The sequence below is a fragment of the Myotis myotis genome, unplaced genomic scaffold (assembly GCF_014108235.1).
Source record: "Myotis myotis isolate mMyoMyo1 unplaced genomic scaffold, mMyoMyo1.p scaffold_m19_p_10, whole genome shotgun sequence".
NCBI lineage: Eukaryota > Metazoa > Chordata > Mammalia > Chiroptera > Vespertilionidae > Myotis > Myotis myotis.
In genome coordinates, this window is record NW_023416314.1 from 51,381,722 (window position 1) to 51,400,687 (window position 18,966).

Below are 18,966 nucleotides of genomic sequence, written 5' to 3' on the forward strand. Positions count from 1 at the left end.
AATGGTTTCCAATTCTTTGCTTTTACCACTGTAAAGGAGGACCAATTTAGAGGAGTTATCAGCTGGCAGATCATTAAAAATAGTGTGTGATGATAGATCACTATGTGATTACATAACTCAGAATTTGCTCAAAGGGCTGAATAACTTGGCTATCCAACTTGGCTATATAACTCCCATCCCTCTTTATAGATTTATGGGAACAAGATTTTTCAGGGTTTGCATCTAAAAATATAACACTAAGTCAATATTCAATCATGGATATGTGGATGAATTAGAAAGTCTTAAAAGAATAAAAAAACCTGGTCAGGCTGGTGTGGCTCAGTAGTTGAGGCCTAGACACATGAACAAAGAGGTCACCAGTTCCATTCCTGGTCAGGGTACATGCCCAGGTTATGGACTTGGTCCCCAGTTGGGGGTGTGCAGTAGGAAGCATCATTGTTTCTCTTTCTCATTGATGTTTCTATCTCTCTGTCCCTCTCCTTTCCTCTCTCTCTCTCTCAAAAAAACAACAACAAACATCCACAAAAAACAAACACCTCATTCATCTTATTAAGAGATCTATTTATAATATTTTAAGCTTTATGATATATAATTATTTATTAAATTTATAATATATATTGTTTTGACCCTTAGTACAGATGATAACTGTAATGCTAACGCAACCAAGAAGAGACTATTTTTAAACACTTATCACCTTACAGCTGTTCTCAACCTGTGGGTCTCGAACAATGAAAATACATCCTGCATATCAGATATTTACATTACGATTCATAACAGTAGCAAAATTACAGTTAGGAAGTAGCAACGAAAATAATTTTATGGTTGGGGGTCACCACAACATGGGGAACTGTATTAAAGGGTTGCGGCATTGGGAAGGTTGAGAACCACTGCCTTAGAATCAGAGGAAATAAAATAAAATTTCAAATTTCAATGTTAAGTATGATAAGGGTGATCAATAAAACACTTTAACACTTAAATGTATGACATCAATATAAAAGTCTGAGGGAGAATTGGGAGGGAAATATAAGTATAAAAAGGAAAATGCAAATCGTTCAAATGTTAAGAGATTATTGATGTATTTCTAAATGGATGATGATGCCATCAAGTTGTTTTGGTATTTAGATTTCATTGAATACATCTGTAAGAGTAGTACAGTGGTTATATTTTATCTCAATATTTACAATCTGTTACCTACTTCCCTACTTTGTTTTTTTAAAATATAAGATGAAAAATTTTCCCTGTCAAGCAAAGAATGTTCAAGGTATCATATATTTTTTTTACAATTCTTTTAGGGCTTAATGAGAAAAAAAACTTGAGTAGGATGCACAGGTGCTCTGGTTCCTTGTCATGATGGCTGCTGGCCCTGCCCCATGCTGAATTGCTTAGGACTCAATGATGGCGAACCTTTTGAGCTCGGCGTGTCAGCATTTTGAAAAACCCTAACTTAACTCTGGTGCCATGTCACATATAGAGATTTTTTGATATTTTCAACCATAGTAAAACATAGACTTATATTTTTGATATTTATTTTATATATTGAAATGCCATTTAACAAAGAAAAATCAACCAAAAAAATGAGTTTGCGTGTCACCTCTGACACGCGTGTCATAGGTTTGCCATCACTGGCTTAGGTCTTGAGCAATCTTCAAGGGAGGGTACTCCTAAAATCTGGCCTTTATGCACCTCGTGAGTCCCTTGGTCATGTGATTCTCAGAGCACTGTCTTTCTATCTCTGAATATTTTAGCCTTGAGTAGCATTCTTTCTGCTGCATCTTTTGTGTGTGCAGTAACAAATTCTGCCTCCAGTGTTCTCTTGCCTTCTGTTACTCCCCTCCCGTTTTCAGAGAAACTCAGCTGAATTTCTAAGTTTGCTCTGCATCTCATGTGAGTTTGTTTCATTCTCTAATTCATAGAATGAGCACCAGTTGCTGGATTTGATAGGCTTTCCCGCTTTGACTTCTCTTTCTTGCACATTTCCCTACCCCCACCCCAAAAAAACCACACAAAAAACCCAAAACAGACAAACAAACAAAACACATTCTTTTAGATTTGAGGATGTGCCTTATTGAGAGAAATGAAATAAATTAAGGTCTGGGTCTCCCCCAAACCTCCAGTTTTAAGACATCTTATCCACACTTGCCTCCCTCAATTGGATATTCTCACTGAGGAGATATTTCTCTATCAAACCAATAGCCAATCTGAGCCTGGATGGAATTATTATATTGTCTGTCTCCTACTGAGTATGTCCAATCTTTCTGTGTCTTTCCTCAGAGTCCTAACTTATGCATTTCTCCAATATGTTCTCTTAGGACACAGACAACACTATAGCCACATATTCAAAACATTTCACCTAGAGATTTATCCTTTGAATATTTCATGCTGATCTTTGCATTCGTTTCCTGTGCCCCGGAGCTTCATTAATGCCCAACAACAATCATTTTTATTCTATCTTATAATTTTAAGGGTCAAGAATTTGGTCCAGGCTTGGCTGAGTGATTCTTCTGTTCCATGAGGCATCAACAGAGCTCACTTGGTGGTATTGGGCTGGCAAATGGTTTGCAGAGTCTTAGAAAGCGTCATCTTGTGTGTGGTCTCTTGGAGGGGGTGGCTGGAAAGTGTGTCTCAACTGAGACTATTGATCAGAGACTACACATGGCTTCTCCAGCATGGCAGCCTCAGGGTTATCACATGGTAACTCAGGACTCCGACAAGAATGTCCCAAGGAGTCTGAGTGGCAGCTTCAAGGCTTCTTATGACCTAGTCGTGGGCATCCTAGAACATCACTTCTGCCAAATGCGGGCTTCTGTTGGTTACTGAGGCCATTCCAGATTCAAAAGGAGAGAAATTAGAGTCCACATCTCTCTGAGAGGAATAGCAAAGCACTTGTGACCATCTTTAACATACTGCCCCCTGCCCAATCAGCCCACATTTATGTAGTCCTTGTGCATGGCTGGGCTGCCCTATTCATGCCCAACTGTGGATTCTCCCCCTGAAGCTCCAGGAAGAGGCCTCCTAATATTTTGCTGGCTCCTTCTGAGAAGCTCATTCCAGGCAGTTGTTTGAGAGTTTACCTCTCTTGATAAATATCACCGAGCTACAGTCATTCTTTCTGATTGAAAAACAATGAAAAATCTATCCTCCTTTTCTAATTTCTTATTTAGAGCAGTTAAATTGCATGCATCTCTTTAACTCTTTCTTATCCCTTCCTCTTGCTTATATCTCATTGTTGTGTCTCACATCTGCATAGTCTATCTTTTAAGGAAATATATCTGTCATTCAGCCTATTTGTTTTACTTTCCTTTATTTTGTTTCCATTTTTTTCAACACTCTTTTCATGATATAGGGTGAAGCACATTTTTGAAACTTATCCAATTCCTCATTGATTTCCTGAAAAATAAATAGACTTCAGAGACTGTGTGAGTTTAAAGCTGACACCAAGACAGAATTTGATAAGAAATGCCTGTGAGAGATAAAGGGAAGGAAGCAGGAGTGGGGATAGAAAACTACGTGGCTGTTCTGACAACTGAGAAAGAGGAAGAAGGAAGAATTGAGTAGAAAGAGACTCAGAATTTTCAAGTCAAAGTCACCCATGAGAGGAGTCCCCTGTCCCACAGTCACGGGCCTGCACTGCGGTCAGACACAGCTGGGCGTAGGTCAGGGCAAGTGTGACCTTGGCCAGAACCCAGTGGTGAATCCCAAGGGGCAGCAGCTGGGACTCTTGTCACCTCTGCGCCTGCAGCAGGAGCCGTGGCCACCAGAGGGCAGAGTGTTATAGATGCTGGTGGAAGCCAGGATGGAGGCCAGATACTTTCATCTCTACTGGTCCGGCTGAGGTCCTGCTGACAAGGAAGGAGAAGTAGTCACTGACTTTTGGAAACAGGAAGTCCGATTCACATGGTTGAGACCCAGCTTCACTATGTACCACGTGCCAGATTTCTGAGTCTCGGTTTCCTCAATTGTGTAATAAAGTTTGGACAACACTTCTGAGGGCCCATCCAGCTCTGACGTTTTATGATACGTTGGCCTTGGTGATTTCAGAGGAGCCTTTGCACTCATGCCTTTCCACATTTTTTACCTGTGAACATGACGCTAAACACTTTTCATGGTCAGAGAGCTGGTTCACTGAGACATAGCTGGGGAGTAATGACAGTAATATGCACACGGACATTAAAAGAAATTATTCTCAGACATAAATTGCCTAACAGTGTCAGGTGATTGCAAAAGACATTGGGTTTGGCTTGTTTAATGTAATGCTAATTTGCTTCAAGTACAAACACTAATCAGGAACATTAGGTAATTATCATTTAGGTATAGGACCCCGTATAAGACATCTGCATTTCCATGTGAGCATTAGTATCACTTATGTAACTGCTTACCGTAACGAGAGGGGAGGCTTCTAAGAAATAGGCTCATTACAGAGATTTGTAGTGACAAATCTTGATTATTAATTTTACCTTTTGTTGAATATCTTACAAAAGGCATCTATCAGATCTTAGGGGATAATTTTTATATTTATGTAATTTGATTAGATACACACTTAATCTTAGTGTGAAGAACCCTATGAGTTTGAATAAAGAAGAAAAAGAGGGGGAGCCATTTATGTGGAGCCTCAATCCCCTTAGTTTCAATCATGTTACAAATGGGGAAACAGAGGCCTAGGGAGTTCATCGCAATTGCCCAAGATCACAAAAACAGTTTTGCTTCTCAGTGCCAGGTACCTTTAAAAGTTCTTTATATGTTTTGACAACTTAAATAGATGGATATAATCACCATAATCACGATACATACTATTGCCACCATTTTGCAGATGACAAAACTGAGGCAAATAGGGCTAAGTTACTTGCTCTAGGGCTGTGGTCTGCAAACTGCGACTCGCAAGCCACATGCGGCTCTTTGGCCCCTTGAGTGTGGCTCTTCCTAAGCCTTAGGAGTACCCTAATTAAGTTAATAACAATGTACCTACCTATATATTTTAAGTTTAAAAAATTTGGCTCTCAAAAGAAATTTCAATCGTTGTACTATTGGTATTTGGCTCTGTTGACTAATGAGTTTGCCAACCACTGCTCTAGGGCACATACACAGAAGTTGCAGTCAAGATTTGAACCCAGGCAGTTTGGCTCTGAAATCCACGCTTTTACCATACACACGCTTCCTGATCAACATAGTGTGTTAAAAAAGGCAAGCTGGACTAGAACTCAGATCTCATTAAGTATCTTTTCCATAATACCAGAGTTAATAAAAAATAAATCCGTTTAATATTTTAAAATAAACATGGCAACCGAAAGCGCAAAAGTGGCTGCTCAGAGCACCCATCTCTGAAGATCTTACTTTCTTGCATGAGGCCTTCCCAAAGGCAGCTCTCCCCCATCTCCATCTCCACACCTCTCAGAAAAAAATCCCTCAAGAAATTAGCATTAATTAGCAGGCAGGAATCACTTATAAATGAGTAACATGCTTCAAAGCAAATGGCTGATTATGAAGTGGGTTCAAGGTACCTGAAAAGGTTTTTCTTAGAAATAACCTAACTCTTCTAGGAATAACGTTCTCACCTTCTTGATACATTTACTATTTGTTTTCTTCCCAGGCCTCCCTGGGTCCTGTGTGTAGTATTCCCAGCCCTCTCACCACTAGCCTGGGATTCCTCAGCCTTGATCAGTGCAGCATTCCTCACCGAGTTTGCCCATGTTTGGACAGGACCAGGGCTGCTGTTTTGGCCTGGCTAGAGACCCAATGCAAGCATGCCCCCCAACCCCCGTTAAGCTACTGTAGAGTAGAGTGCTTCTTTTGACTTAACCCCTCACCCAGCTGGGGTTCTCTGTTGGCTAACAGCCATCCAAAAATAAGAAGCTTCTTTGGTCACCACCGCAGCTCTGTTTTAAACGTGATGGTTTATTTAACTGATGTTTTCTGTTCTCTGAGGAGTCAGTAGCACAACAAGATGGTACTTGCTGAGACCATCAACATTTCCTGATCCCCTGGAGCAGGGCATGTTTGTCATCTAGGCCCCAGGGGTTTGAAATGATCCCATGTTTCTGAAATGTAGCTCCCATTCCATGCTGCCTCATGACTTTCCCAAAGTTAGAACCTCATCACCCCCATAGTAGGGCTGTGGATGGGACAGGATTATAGATTCCAGAGGGCTTTAAGAGCATGAAACCATCGATGCTTTGTTAAGGAAGATGAACAGGGGGTAGATGGGGGTGAGTAACAGTGAACCTCTGCTCTCTTTTCTTAGGCACTGGTGAGAAAAATTGATGCCTCGGACAATATCTACACCACGGAATCCACCACAGGGAACCTGTTTAGCCTGACCCAGGAGGGGGCTCCCTTGTGCCGCATAATAGCTAAGGTGAGGTTCATGGTGAGGGGCCAAAGTTGCCAGGCCTGGGGAGAGTGCGAGGAAGCTAGTTTGGGGGAATAACTGGATCAGGAAGTTGTCCTGGCTCTAGCCTTTGCTTGCTGTGTAACCTTGGGAGAGTCACCTCCTTTCCCTGGACTGTGGTGTCTCCATCTTTAACAGTGGCTTGCCTCTCTGATTCATTCCCTACCTGATGTCTCAGTACCCTCTGACCCTCTACCACCTTTCTTCATGTACGGTGTCTATTATAAATACCAACCCTCTTTCCTCATCTCCACATATCCCACCAAGCCCCAAACCTAAACTCAGGTTTCTGGCTGGATCCCCAAAATGTCTGCAGCCACAAAGGGAAGACACACTTGAAAAGACAGTAGTTTTCAGCAATTACAATGGGAGTTATCATTCATTAGCTTCATGATCAATATGCCCGTGCCCTAAAGGTCCAAACATGTAGGGCAAACATAGGTAATTGGTAACCTTTGGACCTCACCAGGGTCTGCTTCATTTGTACTTTTGTCCTTGAGAAATGACATCACACTGGGGATAGAAGCAGTGGTCTCATTGGAAGCAAAGTAATGCCCTTCAATAGACTTAAGATGCCAGTCACCAGAAGATGCTCCAGCTCTGGGGTCCCCAGGGCGTTTTGGAAAACACAGATCCTTTTGCTCCACCTCAAATGTACTGAGGTCCTGGGGTAAGACTGGGCCTCTAACAAGTTCTTTGGGTAACTCTGAGCATGGCCAGACTCTTAGATTCACTGATCCAAGCCCTTGAGGAAATCTGGAAGAGTGGGGTAAATGCTTATGAACTCTGGTCAAGGGAACAGTAAATTCTATATAATAGCAATAGCTGACATTTGCACTGAATGCCTTGCACACGTGTTTTGTTTTGTTTTTTTTTATATCACAAAACCATCGTAAGAAGTAGGTATCATGTTGTTTCCATCTATAGTTGAAGAAATGGTTTGAGGGATTTGCTCAAAGTCCTACAACTGATAAAGAGTGGAGTCAGAATTCGAACCCAAGTCTCTTTACTTGAGAGTTCATGGTCCTAGAGCCCACAATGGTGACTTCCGGTTCAGTCTTTGGCCTTTCAGATTCTTGGACCAAAGCATGACTCACAAGTTCTCAACTCTACACATTAGAATCCCTGGGGAGCTTTAAGAATGTCTGATTCAGACTTAATTGGCCCAGAATAGGATCTGGGGTGAATATTTTTGCATTCTGTATGACTCTAATGTGCCTCTTGGGTTGGGGACCATCTCTTATAGAGTGCTTTGGGTGTGATTTTACTTGGAAAGCTTGTGGTGTTGTTGGGCAAAGGACACAGTGAGGGTAGCACGAGGTCTGTCCTTTCCAAGGATTCTGTGACCCAGTCACTCAGCTTGGTCCAGAGTATTGACTCTGCAGAGGTCTGCTCAGTGCTCAGTGCTATGGGGACTGGAACTGGGGCTGGAACTGACTCAATGTTAGTTTAATGATTAACTTCAAACAGAACTTAGTTGACTCTCTTTTAGAATGAGAACTATTTTCTCCTTCTAAATGAGTTGCAAATATTGGCTGGGTTTGGGCTCTAGGTATGGATCTGAGTTGTGGAAGGGGCAAGGAACTCTTCTGAATGGCACCGTGGGGCCTTTGTTGTTTTTGCTGTTAATCTTCACCAGAGGATATTTTTCCCTGTTTATTTTTTAGAGAGAGTGGAAGGGAGGGGGCAAGACAAGCAGAAGGAAACATCGACGTGAGAGAGACACATTGATTGGTTGCCTTCCACATGTGCTCTGACCAGGGCTGAGGATCGAGCCTGCAAGCAACATATATGCCCTTGCCTGGAATTGAACCTGTGACCCTTCAGTCCTCGGGCCAACGCTCAAACTACTGAGCAAAACCGGCTAGGGCCTGAAATGTTTTCACACTTTGGAAAGAACAGGCCTTAAAATTTTTCTAGGAAGGAAAGCCGGAGCTCTTATTCTGTTTCAGGGCCTGGGCGCTCTGAGCTCTGTCTCCATGTGCTACAGATGGCCCCTACTGCCTACATTTGTACTCCACTTTCAGAAGCAGAGAGGGATCTAAGCTGAAGATGGCCTTAGTCTTCTTTGGGGACCAGGACTTAACTCTGGTTAAATATCCATCCCAAATATTTTGTGTTAAGAAAGCAGTGGGGAAAGGCCTTTGCCGGGACCCGCTCCTCAGCTATTTAACTAACCTCATTCCCAACACCAGCCCTGGCCTTTCAAGAACTAGGACCAGTAGTTTAAAGATTTGGATGGTCCTTTGAGTGTGGGAACTATCCACATGTTATATCTTGTCTACACACATGTTTCTGAGATGAGTATCAGTGATCCTGTTTGTTTTTTAAATTTTTTAAGTTGATTCAGAGAGAAAAGGTAGGGAGAGAGAGATAGAAACATCAATGATGAGAGAGAATCATTGATTGGCTTCCTCCTGCACCCCCTCTACTGGGGATCAAGCTGAAACCCGGGCATGTGCTCTTGAATCCAACCAGGGACCCTTCAGTCTGCAGGCTGATGTTCTATCCACAGAGCCAAACCTGGTAGGGCTAGTGACCGTTTTACAAAAAAGAATACAAGACTCACAGTGGTTGAGTACCTGGAGCAGATGACCACCTGGTACACCCTGCACAGCACCTCACTGTCCATGTTCAGGAGATGTGCCCAATATTGCAACGACTGTGGGGCAGCTCCCCCACTGGACTTCTCCACCCACCTCTTTGGGGCCCAGTGTGATCTGTCTTTGGGTCTTCCATCCATCTGAGCTGCCTCCAGGAGACGATGTGACAGCCTGTCTGAGGTCCATCATCTCAGCTTCTTGGGTTCCTCTGCAGGCCATGGAGCAAGCCCAGTCTTCCTCATCCCTTCCTGAGTGCAAAGCACAAAAAACTCCACTGTGCTCTGTCAAGATTACCCTGCACCCCAACTCCTCTATTCTTCCCACCACCAGTCTACACACCCCAGAGCTTTGATAGCTTAGCCCAAGTCTGTCTGAATAACGCATACTATATACAACTGGGCTCTGAGCCCAGAGCTTTCTATAAAATTAAATAAGCTCCAGCCAACAGTGTGATTCTGCTAGCTCCAGCGAATCCCGGCTTCACGCAAAGATGAGTGCTGCTCTTGGGTCCTCGGCGGTCACTTCAGGGTGGCCCCTGCCACTAATTCATCTCACTCACTCACTGTTTCATTCTTCCTCACCCTCCCACATATTCCAGCACTTGACACACCGCCCTTCATGAGCGTAAGAGACACCCTTCTAACCAGGAACCCTTCCATAGCCTGCCGTCACCCGGTTGTCCAGAACTGGGTGCTAGGCCCTTTCATTTACATGACTTCATTGACTCCCCCCAAACTCCATCATGTAGCTGTATCATGACCCCATTTGGGGCCAAAGTTAACCAGCAGCAGAACCAGGATTTGAAGAATTTCCTCAGTTTGGGGTCAGAATTGCCCCTCTTCCTCTCCTAGTAACTAAAAATGCTAAGAAGGCCATTTTTTTTCACAGGCCTGGAAAAGGATGTAATGAGAAGCAAATGCAAATGGGAACAGAGGCTTAAATATACGCTGGGCTCAGTGCTTCCTGAGCCAAAGGAAGGCAGCCACATTGATCCTGGCTTTTGGCCTGCATTCTTTGGCACCATTTCTTCATTGGCTATTCCAGATATAAATGATCTACAGCTATCTATCTATCTATCTATCTATCTATCTATCTATCTATCTACCTACCTATCACCTATCATCATTTATCTCATGTATGATTATCAATCAATCTATCTATCATTTATCTAATGTATGATTATCTATCAACCTATCTATACTAATAAAAGGGTAATATGTTAATTAGACTGGGTGGACTGGGCATCTTCTGGATGTCCAACTTCCTTACGGACAAGGCCACTGAGGCAGAGGCAGTTAGGGGCCATCAGGCTGGCAGGCAGATGAGTGGTTAGGAACCAGTAGTCCCAGATTGTGATAGGGATGTCCGACTGCTGGTTTAGGCCCAATCCCTGTGTGAGATTGGGCCTAAACCGGCAGTTGGACATCCCCCGAGGTTTCCCAGATTGGAGAGGGTGCAGGCTGGGCTGAGGGACACCCCCCATGCATGAATTTCATGCACCGGGCCTCTAGTCTATTATTTATCTACTAGGGGCCCGTTGCACGAAATTCGTGCACTGGGTGTGTGTGTGGGGGGAGTGTCCCTCAGCCCAGCCTGCCCCCTCTCACATACTGGGAGCCCTCAGGCGTTGACCCCCATCACCCTCCAATCGCAGGATCGGCCCCTTGCCCAGGCCTGACACCTCTGTCAGAGGTGTCAGGCCTGGGCAGGGAACCCTCATTTCCCCCCATCACTGGTTCTGCCCCCAGCCCAGGCCTGATGCCTCTGGCCCAGGCGTCAGGCCTGGGCAGGGGACCTCCAGACCCCTCCGATTGCTGGCTCTGTCCCTTGCCCAGGCCTGACGCCTCCGCCAGAGGTATCAGGCTTGGACAGGGGACCCCCATCTCCCCCCAATCACTGGCTCTGACCCCCGCCCAGGCCTGAGGCCTCTGGCCCAGAAATCATGCCTGGGCAGGGGACCCCCATCTCCCTCTGATCGCTTGCTCCACCTCCCGCCCAAGCCTGACGCCTCTGACCCAGGCTTCAGGCCTGGGCAAGGGGACCCTCATATCCCTCCAATCCCCAGCTCTGCCCCCCACCCAGGCCTGATGCCTCTGGCCCAGGCATCAGGCCTGGGCAGGGGACCCCCAGCCCCCCGCCCAGGCCTGATGCCTCGGCCAGAGGAGTTGACCCTCATCACCCTCTGATCACCAATCACCGGATCGGCCCCTTGACCAGGCCTGAGGCCTCCGGCAGAGGTGTCAGTCCTGGGCAGGGGATCCCCAGCTCCCCGCGGTTGCAGGCTCCGCCCCTTCCCAGGCCTAACGCCTCTGGCCAAGGCATTAGGCCTGGGCAGGGGACTCCCAGCTCCCCGCGATCTCCCGCTCTGCCCCTGCCCAGGCCTAATGCCTCTGGCCGAAGCATTAGGCCTGGGCAGGGGACCCCCAGCTCCCCGCGGTTGCAGGCTCCGCCCCTGCCCCTGCAGGATGCCTCTGGCCTAGGCGTCCGGCCCGGGCAGCGGGGACCCGCAGCTGCAGCGGCCCCGCGATCGTGGGCTCCACTTTAGGCCCAGGCAAGGGACCCCTAGCTCCCGGGACTGCCAGCTTTGACCGTGCCCAGCTCCCATCGCTGGCTCCACCCCTACTTCCTGCTATCACTGGCCAGGGCAGCAAAGGCACCTGATTCTCCATCATGGCTGGGGGGCAGGGCAAAGGCGGCCCCAGCTCTTAGCTCCCCCCTGGGTCTCCGATCACTGTCAGTGGCAGGGGGCTTCTTCCTGCTTTCCCTTTCACCTCCCTGCATTGTGCCTACATATGCAAATTAGCCGCCATCTTTATTGGCAGTTAACTGCCATCTTAGTTGGCAGTTAATTTGCATATAGCCCTGATTAGCCAATGAAAAGGGTAGCACCGTACGCCAATTACCATTTTTCTCTTTTATTAGTGTAGATAATTATCTATCTATCATCTATCTCTATCATGTATCTAAAAATAATCCTAATATATAAAGAGCCAAGGTCCGTCACGACCTAAATGTCCAGACGGACAGCCAAACACCAGGCTAGGGTACTGGCCGGTGTGGTGGGAGTCAGTCCTGGGTCCCACTGCCTTGGCAGGAGTCAGTCCTGGGTCCTGGTCTCCCGCGGCGCGGCGGTGGGAGGGGGCTGTGGGAATGGAGCCATGCTGCAATCAGACTGGCCTCTTGGTCTCTCCTCCCACCCTCAGGCTCTGGGGAACCAGAGCCATGCTGTGATCAGACTGGCCTCTTGGTCCCTCCCCCCTGGCCCGCAGGCCCAGGGAACCAGAGCCATGCTGTGATGGGACTGGACCCTACCCGAGGGGTCCCGGATTGTGAGAGCGTGCAGGCTGGGCTGAGATACCCCCTGAGTGCACGAATTTTCATGCACTGGACCTCTAGTATTTATATAATATATATGATTAAGTATAAACACAGACATATATAAATGCACATACCTTTGTAAACATGCATATATAAATATTTAATCTGGAGGGAGGTCATTAATTACCAGCAGGGCTGGCTGTTTCTTTTCTTCCCACTTTAAAGGATAATTTGATTTTACTTCAGTGGCTCTCTGAGTGAGGCCTTTAAGTGGACCCTTCATTAGATGTCCCAGGGACTGTGGAAAAGCAGGAAGGCAGGGATGGGGGATGTGGAGCAAGGACTCAGAGGGCGTGCTTGTCCTGTACTGGAGCAGGTTTTCATCAGAGTGAGGCTGTGCATCTGAAATCAGAGTTCTTCACTTTGACTTCAGATTAGGACAAAAGTGCCTGCTCTGTGCCTCTTTAGCCTGCACCCCCTCTGTCACTGCACCTTGACCCAGGCTTCTTCCTGCCTTTAGCATGATCTGCCTTCCCCTGACTCATCGTCCATCAGACCATGAGCTCCATGTGGACAGTGACCGAGACGGCGTGCTCAGTGCCCAGCACAGAGTCTGGCACATAGTAAACCACTCATACTTTTTGGCTGCTTGAATGAGTTTACCAGTCCTGAGATATGCCCTTTCCCAACAAATGAACTACCTCAAAAGGAAGTAGGAATAGAAAAGTTAAGAATCACTGTGAGCTGACTCTAAAATGCCAGAATTTATAAACGCCCCCGCAGTGAGACACTTTCATCTTGGTCGCTGCAGTGATAAGCCATAAACTCTGAGAATGAAAAGGGCCCGGAGCCTGTCTTTATGATGTGCCGGGGGAGGGATGATGTGCGATGACTCATTTCAATGAGTCTGTGTGGGAAGTCTTCACAAGTTAAAGGTGTTTGCGTGAGCAAAGTACAAGTTCACCTCAAAAGCCAGGCTGATTGGTCCTAACGGTTGTTTTCTGTTTTTCTTTTACGAACAGGAGTGAAGGAGTTAAAACAAGGATAATGTGGATTTGGGGTGAATTATTTCACCCATCTGGACTTTAGTTGTTTCATTACAAAATAGGAATAAATTATAGGATTAATATAAACAAAACTCCTTTTTCTTCTTCTCCTTCTTCTTCTTCTTCTTCTTCTTCTTCTTCTTCTTCTTCTTCTTCTTCTTCTTCTCCTTCTTCTTCTCCTTCTTCGTGTGTGTGTGTGTGTGAGACCTTGACTAGAATCAAACCTGGGACCCTTCAGTCTGCAGACTGATGCTCTATCCTCTGAGCTAAACCGGCCAGGGCATAAAACTTCTTTTCTGCCTGTTGTGGTTGGGAGGACTTGAGAAGTAATGGGTGTTTGTCGCAGGGCAAGAACCAGCAGTGGGCCTCTCGGCGTCAGCTCCCTCCACCTGCTTCAGACTTATTTCTAGAAGCTATTTCAGGTGACTGCAGGCTTGCTCCATGGGGGTAGTTACCAGGCACCTGGGAGCAGTGTTGAGTGGAGTTGAGCCTGGTCCTAGCAAACATGCCTGCCCTGGCCCCTGGCACTTGAACCCCAGAACATCTGGGGACTCCCACCTCCAGTTTAGACTATCAAGGGCGACATTATTTCTAGAGCTAGCATGTTACTGCAGCATGCATGTGAGCATGGGAGTGTGTATATATGCGTGTGTGTGCAGAGGAGAAAATTATTTTATCTACCACCTTCCGAGGTTCTCTGGCTGGTGCCCTGTGAAATGGGCTGACAAAAGACAGATTAACAAGGGAAAACAAACAGCAGTGTATTAGCTCTTACACATGGGAGAGCTCAGAGATGATTAACTCAGAGTTGGTGAAAACTGGAATCTTAGCAAAGGAATAATGCATTTTTAAAGAAGTTACAAGACAAAGAAAAAGGACCCTGAGTCTCTGGGGCAGCAAACTGTGGGAAGGCAAATATCTGGGGAACCAATTGTAGATAAAGGCTGGTAGGAAAGTATGTTGTGTAGATTCCCCTGATGCCATTTGAGGCTGACGAAGGTCTAAAGCAGGGGTGGGCAAACTTTTTGACTCGAGGGCCATAATGGGTTCTTAAACTGGACCAGAGGGCCAGAACAAAAGCATGGATGGAGTGTTTGTGTGAACTAATATAAATTCAAAGTAAACATCATTACATAAAAGGGTACGGTCTTTTTTTTTCAATAGTTTTGTTCATGTCAAACGGGCTGGATCCGGCCTGCGGGCCGTAGTTTGCCCACGGCTGGTCTAAAGTTGTCTCTGGTGATTAACTTTGTCCTTCCCGGTAGAGAGGAGAGGATGGGGGGATAATTTCATAAATGTATGTCCTGTTTTTAGGCAAATAAAAGGATGGCAGATATTTTTTCTTGTATCTGCTTCTTCCCAATTGTCTTCAGTTCAAAATATTCCTTATGCCCAGGTGGCATATTTTGGGGTGCCCTCTTCTGCCACCCTGCAGACTCAAACCATCCCTGCCAAGTGAGGAGAGGTGTCAGTTATTTATTTCTGAGTCAGCCCAGGAAAGGTCACACGGTAAGGTCATGTGCCATTTTCCTTTTCTTGGCAGGAGGGTGGGGTCGTAGCCCTCTTCAAGGTCTGCCGGCAGGACAGTTTCCGGTGTTTGTACCCCCAGGCGCTCCGCACGCTGGCCTCCATCTGCTGCGTAGAGGAGGGTGTCCACCAGCTGGAGAAGGTAAGAGTGCAGCTGGCTGGGCGGGGCCTGAGGTCCCAGGTGGGTAGATGGGAGAAAAGACCTCTTGGTGGCTAGCTGGGCGTCTTCATGGAGCAATTCCCGAATCCCTTTATTCGGACGGAGCTGCTGGGATCTTGGCCATGGGAGGTGATGAAGATGGGAAGGGAATAGGGACTGAAGAGCTGGACCATGAAAGGCAGGGTCCAAAGGGGCACTGGGCACTTCCTGGGTGGAGTGGAACAGAGTCAGTGGGTGGAACAGAACTGGAGGCAGCAAGTTGGGTGGGAGTGGTGTCCAGGGTCAGGGGGTTGGTTCTTCACTCATGGCAGGACCCTAGGAGGGGAGGATCCAGCTCCTCAGGGGACAGAATGGGCAAGAGCATGGTGGGTACCAGGTCCTTGTCAAGCAGGTGGGGCTCCACCAAAACTGGAGACTAGACACTTTGGGTAAGAGAAAGTGAAGCCTAAGTCCAAGCATATGCCAGGTCAACAAGGCACAGGGTTGGGTGGGGTTAGACCAACCTAGGCAATGGGACCAATTCCGGCCATTGCACTTACCCCAGTTTGTAAGGCTGGGGCTGCTCCTCCGCGGGGACCTGACTGTCCGAGCCTGCAGACAGGTCCTCAGGGACTTTAGCCAGGAGGGTAGTGGGGGCTAGTTTCAAGGAAAGATGCTGAAAATGTTTATGGAAGAGAGGTAGAAAGGCCTGGTGTGTCCCGGTGACAAATGCGGTGCTTGCAGGGTTGGAGGTAGGTACCTTGAGTCTGTTCCTGTGACTGGTCTAAATGGGGATGGGCCTGCTTTCCTTTCTCTGCGTCGTGTCCCACAGGCTGGTTCAGGCTGCCCAGGAGACTTGCATTCTCCTCCAGCTTCTAAAGTTTGGTCTGGACTCCTGGACAGATCATCCTGTTTCTTTCCAAATGTACTCCTCTTGTGGGGCAGGGTCACAGCACCACGGGCTCAGAGGTGCTCTTAGCTGAGGATGGAGGGTAGGTGGGGAGTCTGCTCGTGGTATAGATGAGAATGCTGTGGCTCGGAATGGGGAAGTGATTTGTCTGAGGTCACACAGCAATGTGGTGGAGGAGCGAGTGCCAGCCCTCTGGGCAGAGTGCCCCCTTCCCACGGGGTGGGAAGCCTTGGTATGTATGTGCTTGCTTGGATGGCCAAATGGAGCAGGGGGCGATGGTGAGAGAGACAGACAGACAGACAGAGTCCATGGAATAAACACATCAGGAGTCTCCAGCTTCGTGTGCTGAATAGTCCTCGCTTCTTTTGTAAAATCTTCCCTTGGACACTGGTAAAATGGCCCATGGGGTGTTCTCATCTTCTTTCATGCTGGTTGGCAGGGTAAGAGGAAAAAATAGAACAGACTAGAATCATAAGTTCTCCGATTTCTTGGCTACAGAGAGTTTGCAAAGCAGCAGGAAATGCTCAACCTGGGGAAGAAAAACAGCAGGGCTTTTTGTTTAGAGTGGAAAACGTTTACCAGAAGGCTGGGAGCTGGAGGCAATTTAAAAATATATATATATTTTTTATTGATTTCAGAGAGGAAGGGAGAGGGAGAGAGAGATAGAAACACCAATGATGAGGGGGAATATTGATCGGCTGCCTCCTGCTTGCCCCCACTGGGGGGTCAAGCCCACAACCATGACCTGCTGGTTCATAGGTCGATGCTCAACCACTGAGCCAGGCTGGCTGGGCCAACTGGCACAGGAGAAGGTATCCCTACCTGGGCATTCCCCTCTCCAGGACCGATTTCTTTCCATACACAGGCAACTCTCATTCCCACTCGGTGCCTGGCGGAGAGGGGATGCTTCAGGAGTGTCATGAGGGGGAGAGCGATCCTTGAGAAGAGCCCCCGTGTGGCCAGAAACAGCAACTACATTGTATGGCAGCTGTAGAACATGCAAAGTTAGCATTCTGCTTTCATTGGATGTTGGCCTCAGTGTGCAAACATCCCCATTGTACAGATGAAGAAACCAAGGCCTAGAGAGGTTAAGTGACTTATACAAATGGCATAGCTCCTAATTAATAGTCAGCAAATATTTATTGACTATCTGCTATTTGCCAGGCACTGTTTTAGGTGCTGGGAGAATAGCAGTGAACAAAGCCGACAAAAGCCCTTGTCCCCATAGAACTTACATTCTAGCACAGGCGGTGGCAAGTGACAGACGTGGGTCAAAGTCAGCCTGCTGCCTCTTTTGCTATTATCTGACCTATGAGCTAAGAATATATGTTCTTTCATTTATAAATGGTTGAAAAAAATTAGAAGAATAACAGCATTTTGTGTCATATGAAAATGATGTGAAATTCAAATTTTTGAGTCATAAAGATTGACTGGAACACAGCCGTGATCCTTTGTGTAGGTATTGTCATTGTCTGCTTTTGAGTGATTGACGAGGCCATGCGGCCTGCAGAGCAAAACCTGTTTACTGTCTGGCTCTCTGCAGGAAATGATGGTGGACCCCTGTTCTATCAGGTCAGCAGGCTATCATGGCCACATGCAAAGGACAGTCACTAACATGTATGAAATACTTGCTTTGGGCAAGCACTTCGCTAGGCCCCTCCTTTCATTGTGTCACTTAATTGTTAACCCATTGGTGCAGTGGAAAGAAGGGGAGACTCAGAGAACTGAGCAACTTGCTCAAGAACACAGGGCTAATACAAGGCCGGGCAGGAATTTAATTCCAGCTCCGCTGAGCCAGAGCCAGCCCGGCTGGGCCCCACTGTGTGGACAGGACTCACATCCTATATCGTGAGCCCCATGTCCACACTCGTTCCCCCACATGACGCTGCTTCTGAAGCTGTGGGAAGTTCTGGACACCCAGGAAGGGCCTGGGAGTCCCCTGCCCTCTGCCTCTGCCCCCCTCCCTTGCCCCAGCCCTGCCAATACCCCTTTGTGACCTGGGCTGCCGATTGCTGGTTCCGAAGGTTCCGCTGAAGTCGGCTTGGGTCAGTGTTCAGGGTAAAAGGTGAAGTCCAGGGACAGGGTGGGGCAGTGGGGTGCCCAGGGGCTCTCGCCAGCCCCCCACCCACCAGGCACAGCGTGTGCCCTAATTAGATGATGTCAAAGTCCCAGCCTTCCCCTGATTTCCTGGCCTGGCCTCCTCAATGAAGCTCGATTAATTCGTTGGCAGTGAGAAATTGTGCTGGACCTGGTGCAATTCTTCTCTGTCATGCAGCTCCTCCTTCTCCCCCGACATTAAATCACACACAGACCTCGCTGCGGGGGGGTGGGTCTTGACAGGTCTCAGGCACCCCCATCCATCTCCAGCCCCGCTGTGTGACGGGTCGGGGTGTTTGCACGGTCATAACTTCATCCACTTGCGTCAGGCCGCTTATTCATCTGCGCCTTCATTCTTTCTGTCGTCCGGTCAGGGTCAGTCACTGTAACCCACTCACTTACTCGCTCCCTCTCCCGGGCAGTCACCAGCTGATCATACGGCGGATTCATCCCTTTGTCCCACCTTCGTGGGGAAGCGGCCGACGCCGTGGGAAATCACGGCCTTTGGGAGTCAGGCTCTCCACCTAGGAGCTTGGACATGTTGTCCTGGGCGAGTGACTTGCCTTCCCAGAGGTGGGGTATCTGCATCAGTCCAATGGGCATGATGAAACCTCCCCCCAGGGCTGTCAGAGGATAAGTGTGCAGTAACGTGGTGCCTGGCACGCGCTGGGCACATGAACGGTAGCCATTAGGATTGTGGTAGCCATTAGGGTGATGCGAACGGCTGGGGTTAAACAAATCAATGGCCCTGGGAAGATTCCCGTCTGGTGGAGAAGGGAGTGTTGGGTGGAGGGGTTAGTGGGTCAGACACCGCCCAGGGTGCAGTATGGAGAAGCTGGGTGGGGCTTGAGCACAAGTCCTCACAACTTTTCCATTTTACAGACGAGAACACTGAGACTTGGGGGCTGTGTTCCCTCAGCTCATGAATGTATAGCTTAGATCTA

At 47.5% G+C, this 18,966-nt stretch overlaps 1 protein-coding gene across 1 annotated transcript in view; it reads left to right on the plus strand.

The window, feature by feature from the left end:
• The window catches only part of INSC (INSC spindle orientation adaptor protein), a 94,352-nt gene that overhangs the window by 37,578 nt on the left and 37,808 nt on the right, over nt 1–18,966 (plus strand). Inside the window, exons 5-6 of the mRNA XM_036323168.1 lie at nt 6,236–6,349; nt 14,893–15,018. Of these exons, the coding sequence (XP_036179061.1) occupies nt 6,236–6,349; nt 14,893–15,018 (240 nt within the window). The remainder of the gene's footprint in view (nt 1–6,235; nt 6,350–14,892; nt 15,019–18,966) is intronic.